The sequence below is a fragment of the Mesoplodon mirus genome (genome assembly GCF_964341445.2).
Source record: "Mesoplodon mirus genome assembly, chromosome: 4".
Taxonomy (NCBI): Eukaryota; Metazoa; Chordata; class Mammalia; order Artiodactyla; family Ziphiidae; genus Mesoplodon; species Mesoplodon mirus.
Genome location: NC_138979.1, coordinates 63,879,101 through 63,896,641, shown reverse-complemented (window position 1 = coordinate 63,896,641; position 17,541 = coordinate 63,879,101). Strand labels below are relative to the sequence as shown.

The 17,541-nt window shown below is 48.8% G+C and overlaps 1 protein-coding gene across 2 annotated transcripts; it reads left to right on the top strand.

The window, feature by feature from the left end:
* The first annotated feature begins 2,797 nt into the window (after positions 1–2,797).
* Positions 2,798–16,232, top strand: UBL7 (ubiquitin like 7). 2 transcript variants are annotated; one of them, XM_082619844.1, is made up of 11 exons: positions 2,798–2,875; positions 4,176–4,388; positions 5,909–6,028; positions 9,735–9,817; positions 10,584–10,668; positions 11,231–11,288; positions 12,003–12,136; positions 12,398–12,447; positions 12,694–12,861; positions 13,445–13,567; positions 15,983–16,232. In XM_082619844.1, the coding sequence occupies exons 2-11, from the start codon at positions 4,205–4,207 to the stop codon at positions 16,118–16,120; spliced, it is 1,143 nt and encodes a 380-aa protein (XP_082475970.1). In that variant the 5' UTR covers positions 2,798–2,875; positions 4,176–4,204; the 3' UTR covers positions 16,121–16,232. The 2 variants fall into 2 exon arrangements, with proteins under 2 accessions (XP_082475970.1, XP_082475971.1); XM_082619845.1 differs by lacking the exon at positions 2,798–2,875 and adding an exon at positions 2,882–2,965.
* Positions 16,233–17,541: the final 1,309 nt, after the last annotated feature.

The following is a 17,541-nucleotide window of genomic DNA, read 5'->3' as shown; positions in this document are numbered from 1 at the left end:
ATGGCTCACCGGCCCAGCCGCTCCGCGGCACGTGGGATCCTCCCGGACCGGGGCACGAACCCGTGTCCCCTGCATCGGCAGGCAGACTCTCAACCACTGTGCCACCAGGGAAGCCCTTCAGTGACTTTAATACATTTTTTCATGCTTATTTTACATCTCTTTTTAAATTGACTTCCTAATATCCAACATTTTTGGTGTTGTGACTTGTTTGTTCTGCTCTTTCTTGTTTGTTCTGCTCTTTCTTCCATGAATATTTGTTAATTCTTTTTGTGAAATCTTCAGTTTAGCTTTCTCCTTTCCTGTTGGATGGCATGAGTTTTGGTAGTGTTGCTCCAAAAAGGATTTATATTTGCTTTACCAAGAACCCCAGGACCAATTTCTTTTAAGCATACTTTAAAAAAAAATAAATTTATTTATTGAATTAATTCATTTATTTTGGCTGCGTTGGGTCTTCATTGCTGTGCACAGGCTTTCTCTAGTTGCAGCGAGCGGGGGCTGCTCTTCGTTGCGGTGTGCAGGCTTCTCACTGCGGTGGCTTCTCTTTGTTGTGGAGCATGGGCTCTAGGCATGTGGGCTTCAGTAGTTGTGGGTGCGGGCTCAGTAGTTGTGGCTCACAGGCTGTACAGCACAGGCTCAGTAGTTGTGGCACATGGGCTTAGTTGCTCTGTGGCATGTGGGATCTTCCCGGGCCAGGGCTTGAACCCGTGTCCCCTGCATTGGCAGGCAGATTCTTAACCACTGCACCACCAGGGAAGCCCAAATGTGCAGTCTCATAATTTGTTTTCCAATAGCAAACGATTGGGCAAATAGTCTCTTGAAGGTTTAATGAAAAATTGTCCACCACTTTCTCAGAGAAAGCTAATGAGGGTATATGTCTCCAAATATAGACTGATGGAAGGACTGGGCCTGGACACTTTCTTTTTTACCATGTCTGGTCATTTGTCTTGTGTCCAGGCTTCTAATTTTATCTAGAATCTGACCCTTGCATCTGGCCACCGTACCTATTTGGTAAATTGGTTCCCAAAGAACCTGTTTGGTCCTGGGTTATTCCTTCATTCATTTACTCAGTTAATAATTTATCATTACAATGTACAATTCAGAACTTAGAGAGGCGTACCTCCTTTCCTGGGGGCAACAAGCTACAGCAAGACAGCCACATTTGGTAGATGAATTCTTTATTCAACACATATTTATTGCTCACCTACTATGTGCCAGGTCCTGGTCAACTGCTGAAGACAAAGTGCAGGGTAAGATAGTCATTGCTTATTCTCCTATGGAGCTTATAATGAAATGAATCAAAACAAGAAACTCATAAGCACCTAGTATATTCAGTTCTGCTATGAGGAAAACCAGATGAAGACAGGATCCCTGTCTTCTCCGGCAGGCAGTCAAGGCACAGTATTGAACAAAGTTTAATAAAACACTAAAGTATGTGGTTCAGGTCCAAGTACCTTAGTAGATAAGAGAAGAAGGAGCTTAAAGAGGGCTGGATAGTTAGGAAGGATTTCTGAAAGAGAGGTTATATCTAAAAATGGGTAGGATGGGGGAGAGGCTACTTTGGGGACAACTATGAGGAACCTAGGGTTCAGCAAGAAGACAGTGACAGACTTCCGTGAAAATCTCCCGTATTAGAAGAGCAGAGGAGTGACTAGCCTCCAGTGTCAGGCCCTCCGAGACCCTGCAGTTTATCTGCTCTCCTCAGTCAAGCTATCTTGCTCACAGTTGCTGCCTTAGTCCCAGGCTGTACAATGGGACGTTGCAGAGTCATGCTTTTACGTTTGTGCACATCGGATCAGCCTTTAGTTGCTAGGACCAACCTCATTATATTTTTTATTCACCTGTGGTTTTTTTGGGGTTTTTTTGCTTTCCTTAGTCCTTGAATTAATTCCTCGAGTAGAGTCCAATCAGAATAGTTGGCTAATCCTAACCTCTGTGCAAACACCATCTATTCTAATCGCGCATCTAACAGTCAGCCCTGGGTACCGGCGGGCTCCGCTCGGATGCGGAGGGCCGACTGTACTATGCCATTTTATATAAGGGATTTAAGTATCCGCGGATTTTGGTATCCACGGGGTGGGGTGGGGGTGGGTCCTGGGAGAAAGCCCCCGCGGATACCGAGGGACGACTGTATGCAGTTTCTCTAAGAGTGCAGTGGAAATTGCCCTCCCCGAATTGATTCCCACCATTGCACGCTGGGGCGTAAGAGGAACCCGGCTTGGTAACTTCTCTCAACGAACCAACTTTTGGAGGAAGTCATCGTTGGGTTCCTGGTATGCCCTCAAAGGTAGGGTCGCCACGAGAAGCCAGAGGCGAGAAGCACAGAAGAGGCCGACTTCACCCGAAGGCAGGCCGTTTTCTGGTGAGGGCTGCAAGGTTGAGGTGTGTCTGAAGAGGCCGTTCGGGAAAGGGCCCTCTGGGAGCGAAGGGTCGAGGCGGGAGGGGATCCGGTGTCCGCGATGTGCCCAAGAGCCCGGCAGTGGGAGTTCCCACCTGCGGCGCTGTAAGGACCCGGAGTAACCGAAGGACTCTGCATGCGTCCCAGGACAGTGGGGGAATCGCGGGGCTGTAAACTTCACGCCAAGCCCCGCTCTCGTGACCTGCGCCCTGGAACACTGACAGTTCTAGACTCCTCTCCGACGAAAGCACGAAGACATTCTCGCGCCGGAACTTTCAAACCGCAGAGGAGCCACGCCCTCCCCGGAACCGGAAGCTTTACAACTAGCGCCACTGGCAGGCTGGCTATTTATAAAGGGGCGGGGCCACAATAGGAACTGCAACTCCCAGAATGCAGCGCGGAGCTTCCTGTTTCCGGCGAGAGGACCTGAGTGAGTGTTTACGCCGGCGGCCCTGCGGCCGGGTTCCTTCCGCGGGACGGGTGAGGGCGCTGGGTCCTGGGTCGCGCGGGCTCGACGTGTGTTGACTAATTAGCTGGTCCCGTGGGAGCGGTTGGGTCGTTACCCAAGAGGTAGTGTCCCTGTCCCAATATAAACTATCAGTGACCTTGGGCCACTGACTTCACCTTTCTGAGTCTCGGTTCCTTTGTCTGTAGTATGTAAATGAGAATTCCTGTCTCAGGGAACAGTTGTGAGGATTAAATGAGATATGGTAGATTAAAAGCCCCATTTCCTTCCCTGCCATAAACCTGGAGATGGACGGTTTGAGGATGCCTTAGGGTCTGCTGGGCAGCCTCTGAAGCCTTTTCTTTCCTCTTACAAAGAAGCCACTTTGGAAGCAATAATGATTATAGGAAGGACTTATCTTGCCTTACAAGATTCTTCCCCCAGGTTTTTGATTCATTTTCTGGGCACCCATAAGTACTGGGCATTGTGACAGTAACGACCAAAAATTCTGGTCTTTGCTTTCAAGAGCCTCTAAGAATGGGATGCGGGGGAGATTGAGAAGTAAATAGATATTTGTAACCCTTTGCCATGAGGGAATATGACAGCAATAGAGGGAAGAGAGAGGGGACAGGAGAGGTTGTATTTGGGTTGGTCTTGATAGGAGTTTGCTTAGAGATGGAAGAGGGAAGAGGAGTTACATGCAGAGTTAGCAGATGAGCGGAGGTATAAAGTGGGGGAGAGCTTTGTTTTGAATCCAGGCTTGGGGAGGGTGGGGCAGCCCAGAGCTCTTGAGGAGGAAGGCTGGCAGAGAGAACAGTTGTGAATGTTTTTGAAAGCCAGGCTGTGCCGTTTAGACTTATTCATAGAGGTGGTCTGGAGTCATTGGAGGGATTCTAAGCAGAGGAGTGACTTGATCAGATCTGTGTTTTAAAATGATGGCTTGGGTGGCAGCATGGTAGGGAGAGGCCAGAGGCAGGGAGCTTGTTGTAAAGCTGTGTGGTAGTTAAAGCAAGAGTTGATGAAGAAACATGGAGTGTACATAAGGGAGAGTGTTGGATGATCTCATTTGAACCTCACAACATTCCTATTAGCTGGCATGACATTTTTATGTCCACTTTAAAGCTGAAGAAACTGAGGCTTAGCTGAAGTCCCTTGCTGTCTGTCATAGGATGAGTGAAGAGAGGACCCCAGGTTCTAGTTCTGGCCTCCTGATGCTGCATCTTGCACTTTTCCAAGTGTCACCCTGAATTACCTCTCATTCAGCCCCCTGGTGGGGTGGGGGCGGTGTAGGGTGGTGGTCTGTCCTTTAACCACTAAGGCTTTGTTCCTTTACAGGGAGAAAGAGAGAGCGCGAAAGAGAGAGGATGTCTCTCTCAGATTGGCACCTGGCGGTGAAGCTGGCTGACCAGCCACTTGCCCCCAAATCTATTCTTCGGTTGCCAGAGACAGAGCTCGGCGAATACTCACTGGGAGGCTATAGTATTTCATTTCTGAAGCAGCTCATTGCTGGCAAACTCCAGGAGTCTGTTCCAGACCCCGAACTGATCGGTGAGTCTCTGTGGACTAGGGATGGGCTGCTGCTCTGATCTCTTTTGGGGGAGAATAATTCTGGAATTAAAGGGTAAATTAAGAGTTCGGGATTTGTCTCCTAATGTTAACACTCCAGGGAAGTGATTGTTGTTGGGTGAATAGAAACAGAAATCATAATGGAAGTGATTGTTGTTGGGTGAATAGAAACGCAAATCATAATGAAACTATTGTTGCCATTTTAGTCGTTGGTTATACTGAGCTACTTTATCACAACATTCCTTAACTATGACATTGTTGAATTCTTTCTCTGATAGAGCAAGAGTTTAGGGTAGGGAGACTTCCCTGGTGGTCCAATGGGTAAGACTCCGTGCTCCCAATGCAGGGGGCCTGTGTTCAATCCCTGGTCGGGAAACTAGATCCTGCATGCATGCTGCAACTGAGAATTCGCATGCCCCAACTAAGAAGCCTGCGTGCTGCAACTAAGACCCGACACAGCCAAAAAAAAAAAAAAAAAAAAGAGAATTTAGGTTAGGAAGGAGGAGCTGGCTAGGGAAAGCCCCTCAGTATATGGCATTTGAGCTGGGTATTAAGGGGTGGTTAGAAGGATTTTTGGTTGGTTGGTTGGTTAGAGGGAACGCAGTGAAAAAGGACAGATGGCAAGGGCATTCTAGGTGGAGGAAGAAGGAATTTAAATATAATTTCTTCCTTCATTCCTTCCTTCCTTCTTCCCTCCCTCCCTCCCTCCCTCCTTTCCTCCCTCCCTCCCTCTCTCCCTTCCTTCCCCTCCCTGCGTGGCTTGCGGGATCTTAGTTCCCCCACCAGGGACTGAACCCAGGCCCCGGCAGTGAAAGTGAATATAATTAAATTATATTATAAACGCAATGTCATATAAACTGACAAAATGGTATAAGCTGGCAAAAAGTGTGTTTTCAGTCATAAAAATATGAGGTTCATCCTTTTTTATTGTTGCATTTTTCCCGTTCATTTAAATTGAGCAGTCTCCATGGTGTTAAGCTCTAGAGTTTTCCTGCATAGATTCTGTGTTTTATCAGTTTGTGCTCACTAACAGTTGTTATTCAAATGCATTCATTGGGCTTCCCTGGTGGCGCAGTGGTTAAGAATCCGCCTGCCAATGTAGGGGACACGGGTTCGAGCTCTGGTCTGGGAAGATCCCACTTGCCATGGAGCAACTAAGCCTGTGTGCCACAACTACTGAGTCCACATGCCACAGCAACTGAAGCCCGCGCGCCTAGAGCCCATGCTCCGCAACAAGAGAAGCCACCACAATGAGAAGCCTGCGCACCGCAACGAAGAGTAGCCCCCGCTCGCCACAATTAGAGAGAGCCCGCGTGCAGCAGCGAAGACCCAACACAGCCAAATAAAAAAAATAAAAAATGTATTTATTAAGTAAGAGTACTTTTAAAAGCATATATCATTCTCTAGCTATCTGTCCAATCAAGATAAGGTTCTTAGGGGACAAAAATCATTTAAATTGTTTTGAGGAGCAAAATATAAATGAACAGTTCTTTTTTTTTTAGATCTGATCTACTGTGGCCGGAAGCTAAAAGATGATCAGACCCTTGACTTCTATGGCATTCAGCCTGGGTCCACAGTCCATGTTCTGCGCAAGTCCTGGCCTGAGCCTGATCAGAAACCGGGTGAGAGAGTGCTGTCTCTTAGACAGGCAGGGCTTCTGTAATATCTACAAGGGAAGGAGGGTCTGTGTGCGTTCTTGAGGCAAGGGCCTGCAAGGAGGGTCTGTGTGTGTTCTTGAGGCAAGGGCCTGGGTGGAACAAAGGGGTGATTTACTGAGATGATAATAGAGGATATCTTTATTACTTATTGGATTAGACCACATCGATTAACAGAGTACAATTTTGATCTTGCTGCCAGTGCCTCTAACAGAATGGGATTTGTTTCTCTACTTTTAAGTTCCTCACCCACTGTTTTAACGGGGTGGGGAGGATGTGTCTATTTAAATTCCTTTAGGGAGTGAACTTTGTATTTTTGTTATTGTTGTTGTTGTTCTCATTAGAAAAAAGCTGGTAACTCCCTGCTTTCCTCTAAATGCTGTAGTGTGCTCTCATGTTAGCAAATCTTCACACAAACTGTTGCAGGCGGTGATTTGTTCAGTCACCTCACTCCTGCTATACTGATAATTTATTTTCCTGAAGTTTGAAAATATTTGAGTGGTATGAAAGTAGCTCTTGGAGAAAACATACAAAGCCTCTAATGCTTTTTTGACTTATTAATAAAAGGTGCTGCTTGGAATTCATAATTTAAATTTTGCATCTGTGTTTTAAAAGCCTCCCCAAAGATAAAGCTAAGCTGTATAAGAGATTCGCTTTGTTAAAAACGGGCAGTTTGACATATTTTAATAATGTTCACGATTGCTTTGACTGGTTATTAGCTTGAAATTTTTCCTCTTTTCAGTTCTAAGCATAAAGGACAAAAAGATCTTCTTTTGTACCCTGATGGGAAGTGAGAAAGAGAAAGGCAGTCTCTGACATCTGGGGGCTGGCCTGGCCTTCAGCTAGGCCTTGAAACATGAACAATTTCACAGGTCACCAACATCTACAAGGCCACTCACTCTGGGACTGTAATGGATCAAGACAAAAACAAGATTCTTCTCATTTCTGAGCAGAGACAAAAACATGAACATTGTCCAAACCACAGAAATGACCAAATATCCCTCTATCCTGGCTATTATGAGTGACTGCTGCTTCTTTACCAGTTACAGCTTTCATCTTGCACTAGTTTTCCTTCCTTCTAGATAAGAATTATTAAGATACGTGATCATAAAATCACCCCCACTTCCTGACAGCCTCCAATCCGGAGCAAAAGCCTGCTTCCTTAAACTTCACCCGCCAAGTCACCCAACCAAAGCCCAAATCCTATAAGTTCTTTCTGACTCCCTCTTACTGAGATGCGCCATGGTTCTGGTGGTGGCATTCTCTCTGTAAGAGCAGTAAACGCAACTTGCTCAACTGTAGGTGTCCCCCTCTGATCTTTGGCTGGAGGGGATTGACAGAAGGAAAGTAGCATTTGTTGCTTCTTCCAGCCAGATTGTTTCTCTTTGATATCTCATTTAATCATTACAGTGGCTCAGCAGGGTAAGGTAATAGCATTAGCATTTTATAGACGAAGAAAAAGAGGGTTAGAAAGGTATTTATTCAAGGTTACCTGCTTAGAAAATGAATGTAAGAGCTGGGATGTGAATCCAGGTTTTCCTGGCTCAAGAGCCCATGTTCTTTCCACTGGGCTGGCTGCCTCTCACTTCCAAAGGGTGAAACTAGCTCAGAGATGTTAAAGAGACAAGCATAACTCTTAGCTGATGGTGGGCTTAAGATTCTGAGTCCTTTTCATCCTCCTTCTGCCTGGAGATTTATTTTTGAAACAAACGGACTTTTTATTGGGAGGTGAAAATAAACTTTTAGATTTGAAAATAAACTTTTGTGACAGCATTTTAGGTATTTTATCCTTGAGTGTTCTTCCAAAAGGAAGCACATTTCTTTTTATCTCCCACCAGATTAGATCCTGTAGGAGGAGAAGGTGTCAGTTTCTTCCTTCCCACCTGGATCCTTTTGGTGGTTCTTCGCAGAGGGTTACAAATCCCTTTAGGATCTCACTTAGGCCTGCTGTTTGAGCAGGGGTGTGTACCCCGGGCTCCAGACACCAAGAATGACTTACTGTTCCTTCGAGGCACCTCTTATATTCTTCCATGCCTTTGCACTCGTTCTCACTTAGGCCTGGAATACCTTCTCTTCCCAGTAAACGTCTGCTTTACCTTAAATACCCCTCTCAAACGTTCTCTTCTGGGAGGCAGCTCTGTGTGGTCCTCCCACTCAGTAATGGCTGTCTGCCTCCATGTTCCTAATGCCCTTGCTGTGGTCCATGCCTCTGTTGAAGTCCTCAGCATGGTATTTTGTAATTATGTGTGTGTGTTTAATCCAGTCTCATTTCTCCTACTGTTAAGTTCCTTGATGGCAGGGACTCTCTCTTTTTGTATTCCTGTGCCTTGCACAAAACAAGATTTACTCCAAAACCATGGAGTAAATGCTTAGCACAGGTTTGTTGAATGAATACATTAGGTAATTTACTTGAGGTGAATACTTTTCAAAAGAGACAACCCTCATGATTAGAGCTATAGGTAAGGATGTGGTTGCCACACTGAACCCTAGGGGTGCTGTTCACCTTGCTCTGGGAATGGTGCGTCTGGAGTTGGGCAGTACACAGTCCATATAATCACAAGTAGCCGTTTTGGGTGAGGGTCACCACGCTTTTACAAGTGTGACCCAGGGTGGACTTCCTGCCTACTCCCCCTTCTTTTTTTTTTTTTTTTTTTTGCTGTACGCGGGCCTCTCACTGCTGTGGCCTCTCCCGTTGCGGAGCACAGGCTCCGGACACACAGGCTCCGCGGCCATGGCTCGCGGGCCCAGCCGCTCCGCGGCATGTGGGATCTTCCGGGATCGGGGCACGAACCCGTGTCCCCTGCATCGGCAGGCGGACTCTCAACCACTGCGCCACCAGGGAAGCCCTCCCCCTTCTTTTACCCAAATTTCTTTACCTGTGAGTTGGGCTGATGTCCTAAATAGTAAAGTGACCAAGTGAAACTAAGACAACTGCTAAACTTTCCCATATATATGAGTCATTGTGTCCAAAGATCAAAAAGGAGCTTTGAAAAAAAAAAAGGAGCTTTGAGTCCCAGTGACATGCTTGATTTTGGACATGTGATGAGTTTGTTAAGAACCCTAGAAGTACAGTGTTTTCTTGGTCGTTGTTGTATTTGTTTTTTTTTAATCAAAATAATATTACAGAGGCCTGAAAGAAAATATCCAAAAGAAAAGAGTTACCCCTGATCCTGTCACCCTAGCTTGTTCCCTTCCAGCCTTGGCCCACGTGCACACTGACACACATCACAAAGTTTTACTAGAGAATGCACATACAACTATGTTCTATTTCTTTCTCTTAACATATTGTGTCAACATAGCTCCATATTGTTCAGATGGCTTGCAGCATTTATTTTAAATCATTGCACAAAAGTCTGCTGAGTTCCTTATACCCTCCTCCTTTTCAAATGTGAAAAGCCTAGAACTCCTGCAGTGGGATATTGATCAGAATAGTCTTTTTCATGTGATAAGATTCCCCTCTGCTGGAACTTGAATTTGTTTATCTACTGAAGATGCTTAAAAGAGAGTGCAGTTTTCACATCTATGGCATAAATGTTTTTTTCTGATCGGGCGCCCATTTTTAGTGGGGTGATGAGGGAAGGGAACCTGCATCTGGGCACTTGCTGAAGTGATGTTGTGCGTCTACAGCAGGGGCAGGGCCCGGTTGTAGGGTAACTGAGTGTCTTGTCCCCAGAACCTGTGGACAAAGTGGCTGCCCTGCGGGAGTTCCGGGTGCTGCACACTGCCCTGCACAGCAGCTCCTCCTACAGGGAGGCGGTGAGTATGTGCCGAGCCCCCTACGAGATGCTTGCCAGGCCTGCTGGAGAGGGGTTGAACTCAGAGTGGTGTAGAGAGGGAGTTGGAAGCCGGTTGCCATGGCTCCCAAGAGTCCCTCGGGGAGTTTTTGCCATGTCTGTGGGTCTCAGTAGAGCCCTATCTTCCCCCAAAGAGGCTCTCAGCTAGACATTGTTGATTTCCTCTAATGATAATGATACAACCTCTCCTGACATTGGCCTCACGGAATGAATATGGTTACAGCAAAGGATGCATATACTGTCTCTGCTGGGCCTCATTCTTTGACTTTGGCTGAACTGCCTGCCCCCCACTCCTTACCAGGATTTCCTCACTGGGAAAATGCACTGATGTCTTTCTATAGGAGAGTCGATAATCAAGGTTAATACAACTGCAAACTTCCCAATATATATAAATGTGAAATGGTAATTGTGTGACGATTGACAAGGACTCTTGGCATCTAGAGAAACCTTTGTTATTGGGCTTATAATGAGAGCACTAGAACTGTAAGTGGGGGAAAAGACCAGAGATTGAAGGTTTATTGTGCTCTTGCTTTTATATTGTTTGTTTCCCCTCCAGTAAGCCATGATCTCAGAGAAAAAAGAGGTTCATCTGTTTCCTGGGGCAACTGTCCCATTGCGGTGGTGTATGTGCAAGCACTTAGAGGGAGGAAGTACTTCAGCAGAGTGTGGGTATTTGCTGAGTGCATTGAGCTAGTTGGAGTGTTCAGCCCTCCCCACTTCTCTTGCAGGTCTTTAAGATGCTCAGCAATAAGGAATCTCTGGATCAGATCATTGTGGCCACCCCAGGCCTCAGCAGTGACCCCATTGCTCTTGGTAAGTGCAAGGCTGAGCTTAAGGAAATAGGAGCTGTCGGAGAAGGAGAAACCAGGAGGAGGCAATGAACCTTTGAACCTTAAAGAACCTTTGACTATCTTATGAAGAATCACTGGTCTTGTGGCTGGAGGGGGAATAATCCAGATGTATTCCATACACCCAGCCCTCCAAGACTTGTCAGTCCCACAGCGAAAATATGGCCTGACTAACATCCGAAATGAGACTATGAGGAAGCCATGTGAGGGCAGCTGTTAGCCCAAACCATAGCCATCAGGGAAGACTTCCTGCACACCTTGATGGGTAAGGGAAGAACCCAGAGATAAGGGGAAAAGAGGCTGGTGTAGTGGTACACAGCATGTAACCTAAGTGCGGGGGGCAATCAGGGAGCAAGATGGAGAGCACGTGGTTGTGCTGCTGGGGCTTTGTTTCCCCCGCTTCTCTTTAGGGCTGCTTTGTAGTCTTGCATCCCTGTTAAGCCGGTTGCTCTGAGGCCTGAAGTCTCTTCTCCCCACTGGATCTGGCTAAATTTCCAGTCTCTGAGGTGAGCCCTGTTCTCCTTCAGGGGTTCTCCAGGACAAGGACCTCTTCTCTGTCTTTGCTGATCCCAACATGCTTGATACGTAAGTATACCCATCTTATTAAGGGGACCCTATCTCTCCTCATGGTTGGGCCAGAAACCTAATTGTCGCCCTGGATTCTGCTCTTGCAGCCCATCCCCCAAATCTGTCTTCTAAATGTGTCAGGAGGTGAGAAGGAGCAAGGGCTATGGGGGGAATAACAAGCCCAAGGGCAGGGGCATGCAGAGATGTTGGGATGAAGCAGGGTTCTGAGGCCGGTGATGCTCAGTTTAGATCTCATTCAATAGATATTAGGGAGCCTTTGAAGGATTTTAAGCTGGGAAAGAAACAGGTCCATACATCCCAAAATTTTAGAGCTGGAAGGGATAGTAGAGGTTATGTCCCCTTATTTGCAAGTGAAGAAAACAGCCAAAGCCTGGAAAGAGAAGGGACCTGTCAAAGATTGCCCAGTGAAGTAGTAGTGGAGTCCAGACCAGAAACTGACTCCTGAGCCTCCTGGGCTGTGCATGTCCCATCATGCATTGTCGGAGGGGAAGGTGAAGCATCTGCAGGGGGGCCCGGGGGTGAAGGCCTTGCTGTTCCTGGGGACAGAGCAGCAGGAGCACAAGTCGACTGGAGGGAGGTGCTGAAGACTGGGAAATTGAAGGGCAGGCGTGGGTGACTTGATTGTTGTGAGGGGCACCCAGAATTCCTGTCATGGCCAAGGGTGCTCTTTCCTTCTTAGTCACCTTTGGGTTTCTTCCTGCCCCATCTCAGGTTAGTGCCTGCTCACCCGGCTCTGGTCAACGCCATTGTCTTGGTTCTGCACTCGGTGGCAGGCAGCACCCCGCTGCCGGGGGCCGACTCCTCTTCCCGGGGCATGCCCTCCAGCTCGTACCGGGATATGCCAGGTGAGCCCCAGGACAGTGGAACGCAGGCCCCCTCGGGAGTGGGCGGTGGTCCAGGGGTTTGCTTTACTCAGCAGCTATGTATAGTGCTGGCAGAGGGCGTTCCTTGGGAACTCTCAATTTGAGTCAAGGAGTGCATCTGTCCTGTAATTTTCCAAGGGGAGAGATGAAAATATGAACTTGGAGAGTAACTAGAGCTGAGATTCTGGAGCTGCGCCTGTGCCTTTCTGTTCTTCCTCCTGAAATCTGTTCTCCCTCCTCCAGGTGGCTTCCTGTTTGAAGGGCTCTCTGATGATGAGGATGACTTTCACCCAGTAAGTGGCCTGGCTGCCTGCCATTTGGGGGAGATGGTGCTGGGGATGCACCCCTTGCTGGGACCTGGCACGCCCCAGCTGGGAGGTGATCGGAGGCCCTTTGGTGACCCAGCTATGTCATACTATTGCTGTCTGAACCTGGCAGCTAGGGGAGGTTCCCCAAGAACTGTTCCTGGAGCGGGGGTGGGGTTCATCTGAGAACGTCACAGGGCTGCTTCCGTGATTCTTGGTGCCTCTCTTGTTCAGAGCGCCAGGTCCACGCCCTCGAGCAGCACACCCAGCTCCCGCCCAGCTTCCCTGGGGTACAGTGGAGCTGCCGGGCCCCGGCCTATCACCCAGAGCGAGCTGGCCACCGCCCTGGCCCTGGCCAGCACTCCAGAGAGCAGCTCTCACACGCCAACTCCTGGCACCCAGGTATGGAGAGAGGGCGGGAAGATCAAGGCCAGGCCCCTAAGGGAGAAGGGCCCAGTGGTAGAATGGATTTACCTTTGCTGATCCTAGAGCTGGATCTGCTTTGAGCCAAATTCTACCTGGAGCCCTGGTGGGTTTCCCGCTGCAGCTCAGGCGACCACCCGTCACCAGCCTTCAGGGCTTAGAAGTCTGGGGTTCATCACAGGCCTGATTAACTCCTGCCAGCACTTTGGAAGAACCTCCCGTCACACAATATACCCTTACTTGTCCCTGAAAGTGGCCAGACATCACAGGCTTAAGCATTCCTGGTGACGGTCACTCCAGCTTCCAAGGCCATCTCTCCCAGTGCTGGGTCCTAGGCTAGGTCGGGGGCTCCATTCCATCTCCCTGGAGCAAAAGAGAACAGAACCTTTCCTGCCCACGTAGAGAGCTTTGGGGTACCTCTGTGTGGTTGTCTCATGCAGGCCCCTGCTGGGAGGCAGTCGGGGGGCACCCAGGGGCACCCTGGGGTGATGTGAGAGCAGTGGGTATGCGCTGGGAGACTGAGGTGTCTCTGAGCGTGGCGCTGACCCTGGTTTGTCTCTAGGGCCATTCCTCAGGGACCTCCCCAGTGTCATCCGGCGTCCAGTCAGGGACGCCCATCACCAATGATCTCTTCAGCCAAGCTCTACAGCATGCGCTGCAGGCCTCCGGGCAGCCCAGCCTTCAGGTCAGTCTTCCCCACTCCTGATGTTCACATGGCTTCTTAGTTACTTTGGACACTGAGCCTGCTTCTGCTCTCTGGAGGCCCTTCCCACTTGGCCTGCTTTGCTCCAGGAACAGCTGGGGATGGCAGTGTGACAGGAGAGGATGCTCCCAGCAAGGCTAGTTGTCCCTGTGGCTTCCACTCCTGCACCCAGTGACCACAGCCGGCTCCGCTGACCACCTGGCTTGAATACTTGTGGCAGTTTTAATTGAAGAGACACTCGTCCATTCTGTGAGCGGGGTGGGGACTGAGCCTTGAGCATGTATATACCGGGCCGGGGTCCAGCTCCTGGGGTAGAGACGAGCCAGTGCTCATCCCTGCCATGGAGGGGTGCCAGGCAGTTACTGCAGTGAGGGAGCAACAGGGCGAGAAGCCCCGCCCAGGCTTGAGGTGAGGGCCTAGGTCAGGGAAAACTTTTCTGAGGAAGGGGTGTTTGGAGTGACTGTCAAAGAATTAGTTAGAGGTTAGCCAGGCAGGGAAGGGGTGTTTGGTTGAGGGGACATGGTGTCCAGGCAGACACAGCCACCTCTTTGACTGAATGTGGAGGTACAGGTGACAAAACTCAAATAGGCAAGCCCAGAAGGCGGTGTCCTTGTGGGGAAGATCCTGAGATGGAGCCAGAGTAAAGGAGAGTCGGAGCCTGAGTGTGAGGGCCTCATTGAGTGCCTGCGTAAGGAGATTAGTCTTGTCCTGTGGTCACCAGGGAGCCGTGGAAGATTTTAAGCAGCGAGTGACACCATCTCCCCTGCCTCACGGAATGTGGAAGCTTAGCTCGCAGCTAAGTGCATAACCCGAGGGGTTCACATTGTACTGCATGCCCCTGTGCACAGGCTGTTTGCTTCACTCTCTTTCCTTTGCTCCTAAGCCTGGGGCATGAAAGTCATTTCTGGAACTTGTCCACGGTCATCAAGCCATTAAGTGATAGAGACAGGGTCAGGCCCCTGTGGTTTTTGCCAGCCCACATGGCCCTGGTGGACAGTGAGGGGAACGGGAGCAGGACCCGTGGACAGCTGGTCTTTTCCATTCCTTCATCTTCCCCATCCTGATGCCTGTTCACTCTGCTCTCCAGCTCAGAAGCTCTCATGTGTCTCCCTGGCCTGTAACATGAGTTTGAGTTGGTTTGTGTGGTTTTTTAAAAGCCCAGCACATCCTCACCCTTGCCTGCCTGCTTCTCTGAATTTGCATTTCATCCCCACTGCCTTCTCCTTCCCATAGTGTGAACACAGCCTTTTCCCTCAGGTGTGCACTTCCTTCTGCATGGGATAGAGATATTGATGAAGCTTTGAAAATACGAAATTTCTTTAAACCCTTATGGTAGAGAAGGACTTTCGTAGCTGAAAGTCAAAATCGAGGAACCATTGTATAAACAGTAAAAGATATTTAGAGTTAATAAATGTGAACGTTGCTGCATAGCAAATCAAACCCAACCAATCAACCAACCAACCAACCAACCAACAAAAAAACCAAGCGAAGTCTGAAAGCTAATAACAAACTGGGAAAGAAATCTGCACGTATCAGACAAAGGGCAAAACCTCCCTGAACTATAGAAGTTCTTGTGGTTTAGGACCAAGAACGCCATAGAAAAATGGGCAAAAGACATGAACAGACTATTCATGAAGAAGGAAGTACAGATGGCCCTTAAAGCTGTGTAATTCCTTGCAGTCCCATTTCTCGAAATTTATCCTGAAGATGTATGTGCATGTAGAGGATGACATTTGTACACAATCAGTCACTGCAGTGTTGTTTGTAATGGCAAAGACTGGGAACAGCCCAGTTGTACATTTCAGGACATCCACAAGTTGGAATGTTATACAGTTATTAAAAAGTTATTTATGTATTGGCATAGGGAGCTCTCTAGGATACATTAATACGTTGGGGAAAAAAAAGGCGTGTAAGAAAAGGGTAAATATAGGAATATATATTCATATTTCTTCAAAGAAAATAAAATACGTTATCAGGGTGGGGAGGGGAGTAGATGAGGGTGAGACTTTTCACTGTGTATCATAGTAAAAAGCGAAGTTAATTTAAAAATGTACCCCCCACCCGTTTGTGTTTGTTTGTGTGTGTGTCTATACATACAGCAGGAGAAAGAAAGTAACTTAATCTTTTGAAATTTAGCCATTGAGTACTTTGTGATTTCTCTTTTGATCCTTATGTTACATTTTCCCCTTTTTCATTGGAAAGACTTTTACTGTAACTTGTTCTCTAAACCCTCAGGCCTCTCTTGTAGTTCTCCTAGAAGCGCTGTGTTGTATGGAACTTCACATCAGCAGCTTTACTGGGGGAACCCACCTTTCTCTCTCCCCCTGAAAGGACAGACATAAGCAAGTCTCCGTAGGAGCCTAACTAACAGCTTCTGCCTGTCCTCTCTTTCTGCAGAGCCAGTGGCAGCCCCAGCTGCAGCAGCTGCGTGACATGGGCATCCAGGATGATGAGCTGAGCCTGCGGGCCCTGCAAGCCACTGGAGGGGACATCCAAGCGGCCCTGGAGCTCATCTTTGCCGGAGGAGCCCCATGAACTCCCTGCTCCTCCTGAGCCCCCAGCAAACTGCCAAGGCCGCTGCCCATGGGAAGCACTCTTGAAGGTGCCCCATCCCTCCTCTCCCCAATACACCTGATGGTCGACCTTCTGCTTTGCCCAGTGCTTGGCCTTTCTGGCTGATGTGAGCTGGTAGAGGCAGTGGGGCAAGCATGGTGTGCAGGTTTTGGTGCCGTGGCATCAGGGAGCACAGCTGGTCCCTGCTTCTGGGCCCTGGGTGGAGAATTTTAGATCCACATCCTGAGATGCTGTGTGATGCCCACACTGGTTTTTTGGCAGAAGTTTCCAGTGGTAGCCCCCAGAACCTTTGGTGCTTTGGGTGTGGCATCCTCAGGATGTGCCCAAGGACTGCTGCCCAGTCTCCATGTGGCTGCTGTGTTACAGTTGTGGCCAGAAGAGGCTGTGCTTCTGAGGTGACCGGTCTCAGGAGGGGCCAGGTGGACTTCCGGGGCAGCAGGTCGGGGAAGCTCACCCTCCACATCGCTCCCTCTCCCAAAGGCTTTCAAAAGATTCCTTGTCCCTCCCCTGGCCTAGTCTCACCAGGCACTGTTTGATGCCTGTTCTGTAATGATGCCAGAATCCAGGCCTCAGAGCCGTGCCAGGAGGCAGGGCCCTCTTCTCTCTCCTGAAAGCGTAAATACAAGAGCAGTTAAATAACAATACTAAACAACGACACCAACACAAACAGGGCCCAGCTTTCATACTGAAGAGAGGGCACGAACCCCCAAGCTGCTGCTCCATCTGCCCGAGCTCTCATTCCCCTGGCACAGTGTTCCCTGGCGCGTCGCAGACATGTCCAAGTTGAGCGAGTGGGTTTCATGTATTTTGAATACTTTGTCAGGAGAAAAATCCTTCAGCTGGTGTCTCGGTGGGAAGTTGCTCAGAGGTCTGCTCCTGCTGTGTCCCTTTGCCAGAGGTTTCATCCACAGCATCCACAATCACGGTCATTCGTCTTCTGCTTGTCACCCCCTGGGACAAAAGGTTTACTGTTGATAAGGACTGCCTACTCTGTCCTTTGTTCCCCAGAGCGTTTACCCCTTGGCCCCCTTTCTGTCTTGAGGGACCACACAGAACAGGCCTGCTCCCTCTGCTCTGTGAGCTGGGATCTGTGAGTTCAGGAGAGTGGTAGCAATTCACTTGCCCTTTGACCTGTCCTCCTGGTTTTGGTCTCCAGCACGTCCTGTTCCTCTCTCTGGATGACCACCAGTCTATCAGTGATACTCTTAAAGAGAGGTACTTGGGAGGCCCCACTATTCCAGATATGGCCTGGACGGCAGGCCATATCTGGAATAGTGGCCTGCCAGAAAATGTGAAGTCTCCACATTTCCCTCTCCATCCTAGAGTTAACGTTGAGGGGTGTTTGCATTGGCTGAAAAGACTCAGAGCTCACCAGGCTTCTT